The 2,187-nt window shown below is 43.8% G+C and overlaps 1 protein-coding gene across 13 annotated transcripts in view; it reads left to right on the top strand.

The window, feature by feature from the left end:
- The window catches only part of LOC116669685 (ryanodine receptor 3), a 109,869-nt gene that overhangs the window by 46,713 nt on the left and 60,969 nt on the right, over positions 1-2,187 (top strand). For all 13 annotated transcript variants that reach the window (XM_032499668.1, XM_032499664.1, XM_032499663.1 and 10 more), the window contains 2 exons: positions 84-325; positions 584-776. In XM_032499668.1, coding sequence (XP_032355559.1) covers positions 84-325; positions 584-776 — 435 coding nt within the window. The remainder of the gene's footprint in view (positions 1-83; positions 326-583; positions 777-2,187) is intronic.

Raw genomic sequence — 2,187 nt, 5'->3', positions numbered from 1 at the left:
TATATATATATATATATATATAAAGACTGTTTCACTCACTGCTGAGGGATAACTAAAGTTTTCATGTTTCACATCATTGCCAGTATGAGACCAAATATCTTCCTTGGGGTGAGCGAGGGCTCAGCTCAGTATAAGAAGTGGTACTATGAGCTGACGATTGACCAGGTGGACCACTTTGTGACCAGCGAGCCCACCCACTTGAGAGTGGGCTGGGCCAACGCCAAAGGCTACGCTCCCTACCCTGGAGGAGGAGAGGGATGGGGAGGCAATGGAGTCGGAGATGACCTCTACTCGTATGGTTTTGATGGACTCCACCTCTGGTCAGGTCAGTGAGAGGAATACAATTCAGTTTGTAACTCAGATGATATCATAATAAGCTAATGTATTAGTGGTAACCCTGGGCTACAGCCAGGGTGTGTCTAGACAGGATCAGTGCCCTGCAGGGATGATATCCTTGCCCAGAGTGTGTGTGACTGTGTGTACAAATGTGCGTGTGTGTGAGAGACGTGATCTGTGCCAGCAACACTCACTGGGTTGTGTGTGCGTGTGTGTGTGTGTGTGCGTGCGTATGTTGCCTGAACAGGTCGTATCCCGCGGGCAGTTGCGTCTATGAACCAGCACATCCTGACCTCAGAGGATGTGGTGAGCTGTTGTCTGGACCTGGGAGCTCCCAGCATCTCTTTCAGGATCAACGGACAGCCCGTTCAAGGCATGTTCGAAAATTTCAACACTGATGGGCTTTTCTTCCCCGTCGTCAGCTTCTCTGCAGGGGTCAAGTGAGTGTTTATTTGTTTCTCCTCTGCGCAGTGTAAGACAAATTGACTCCCTGAAATTCCTTGATGATAAATGAGCTATACAGAAGTACAGGCAGATGAGACACAAACAAGCCTATATAATACTTTGATATATATATATATACGCACACACACAATCATTCTGTTCCAAATGTATTAATCCTCAAAGTCTTGAGATTGGACACAGTTAAAATTGCATGGCTTCATGTGCTGTTGCCATGGTGACCACAGACAGTGTGATTGACAAGACTTTCAAATGGAGTTTCAAGCTTCAGCACTCTTCCCATGATTCCATGAGTGACTCTGACTTTGTAGAGCAAAGCAGCATTTTGTATTAACAGCTTTCACTCTTGGACGCACAGAGACTCATGACACCAAGAGACTGGTCTGATTTGATTTGTTCATGTAAGCTATTTGAAATCCATATTGTGTGATGAAAATATATTCTCAAAAAGAAATACAATACCCGGCAGTGGAAGGGGAATCAGGGTGGACTCAACTTTGTTCCACAAAGTGTTGAAGCAACGTGTCCTGAGTTCATTTATCTTTGGTGGCTGTTTAGACTTTGTCAGTCAACAAGTCTATGGCCATGCTAGCAGCTCTGTGAGGATGTACTTTGGAACAGTGGTGCTTTGAGCTAAATGCTAACGTCAGCATGCTGACATGCTTACATTGACAATGCTGATGTTTAACTGAAATGTTAGTTTTAGTGTTTAGTTTAGGGTGTCAGCATGCTAACATTTGCAGTTTATCATTACCACAAAATACAGCGGGGGCTGAATGTCATTAGTTTTGCAGGTATTTAATTATAAACCAAAGGGTGGGACAAGTTAAAATTGATGATTGTGCTAGATGAATAGTCAGGAGATCACCAAAGTTATTACAATTCATCCTGAGCGTGATTTCATGTCAATCAATCCAGCAATTGTTGAGACATTTCAATTAGAGTAAATGTTCAGCATTTTATACACAAAGTGCCAGCTTATAGCCACATTTGTGAGGGTAATGACACCTCAGAGCTTGTACTTGAAATTGACCCAATGAACGGGGTGAACATCTCCACGGATTTAGATGTGCCAGAAAATGCCACACATGCCACACATCTTCACTGCCTAATAATCGAGAGCTACAGTCAGAATGGACTTGGTTGCGTCACCACTACTACTTGAGTAGCTATTTTGGGCGGCCTCAGGAGAGCCTCTTTACAGTGATGGCCTGTGACGTTTTTTCTGTCTCGGAGCTAAACTTGTCTCTGTTAGAGCAGAGGCGGGAACTGATTGAAGTGGATTTAGAGGAGAAACAGCATTACAGTTACAGCTGCATTTTCTTTTCACTGGCTGCTTCTTTCATAAATAGCTGTCTGATTATCACGTATGATTAGATGTATCCCCCC

Source organism: Etheostoma spectabile, chromosome 20 (genome assembly GCF_008692095.1).
Source record: "Etheostoma spectabile isolate EspeVRDwgs_2016 chromosome 20, UIUC_Espe_1.0, whole genome shotgun sequence".
Lineage (NCBI taxonomy): Eukaryota > Metazoa > Chordata > Actinopteri > Perciformes > Percidae > Etheostoma > Etheostoma spectabile.
Note: the sequence above shows the minus strand (reverse complement) of the source record. Positions and strands in the feature narration are given on the sequence as shown.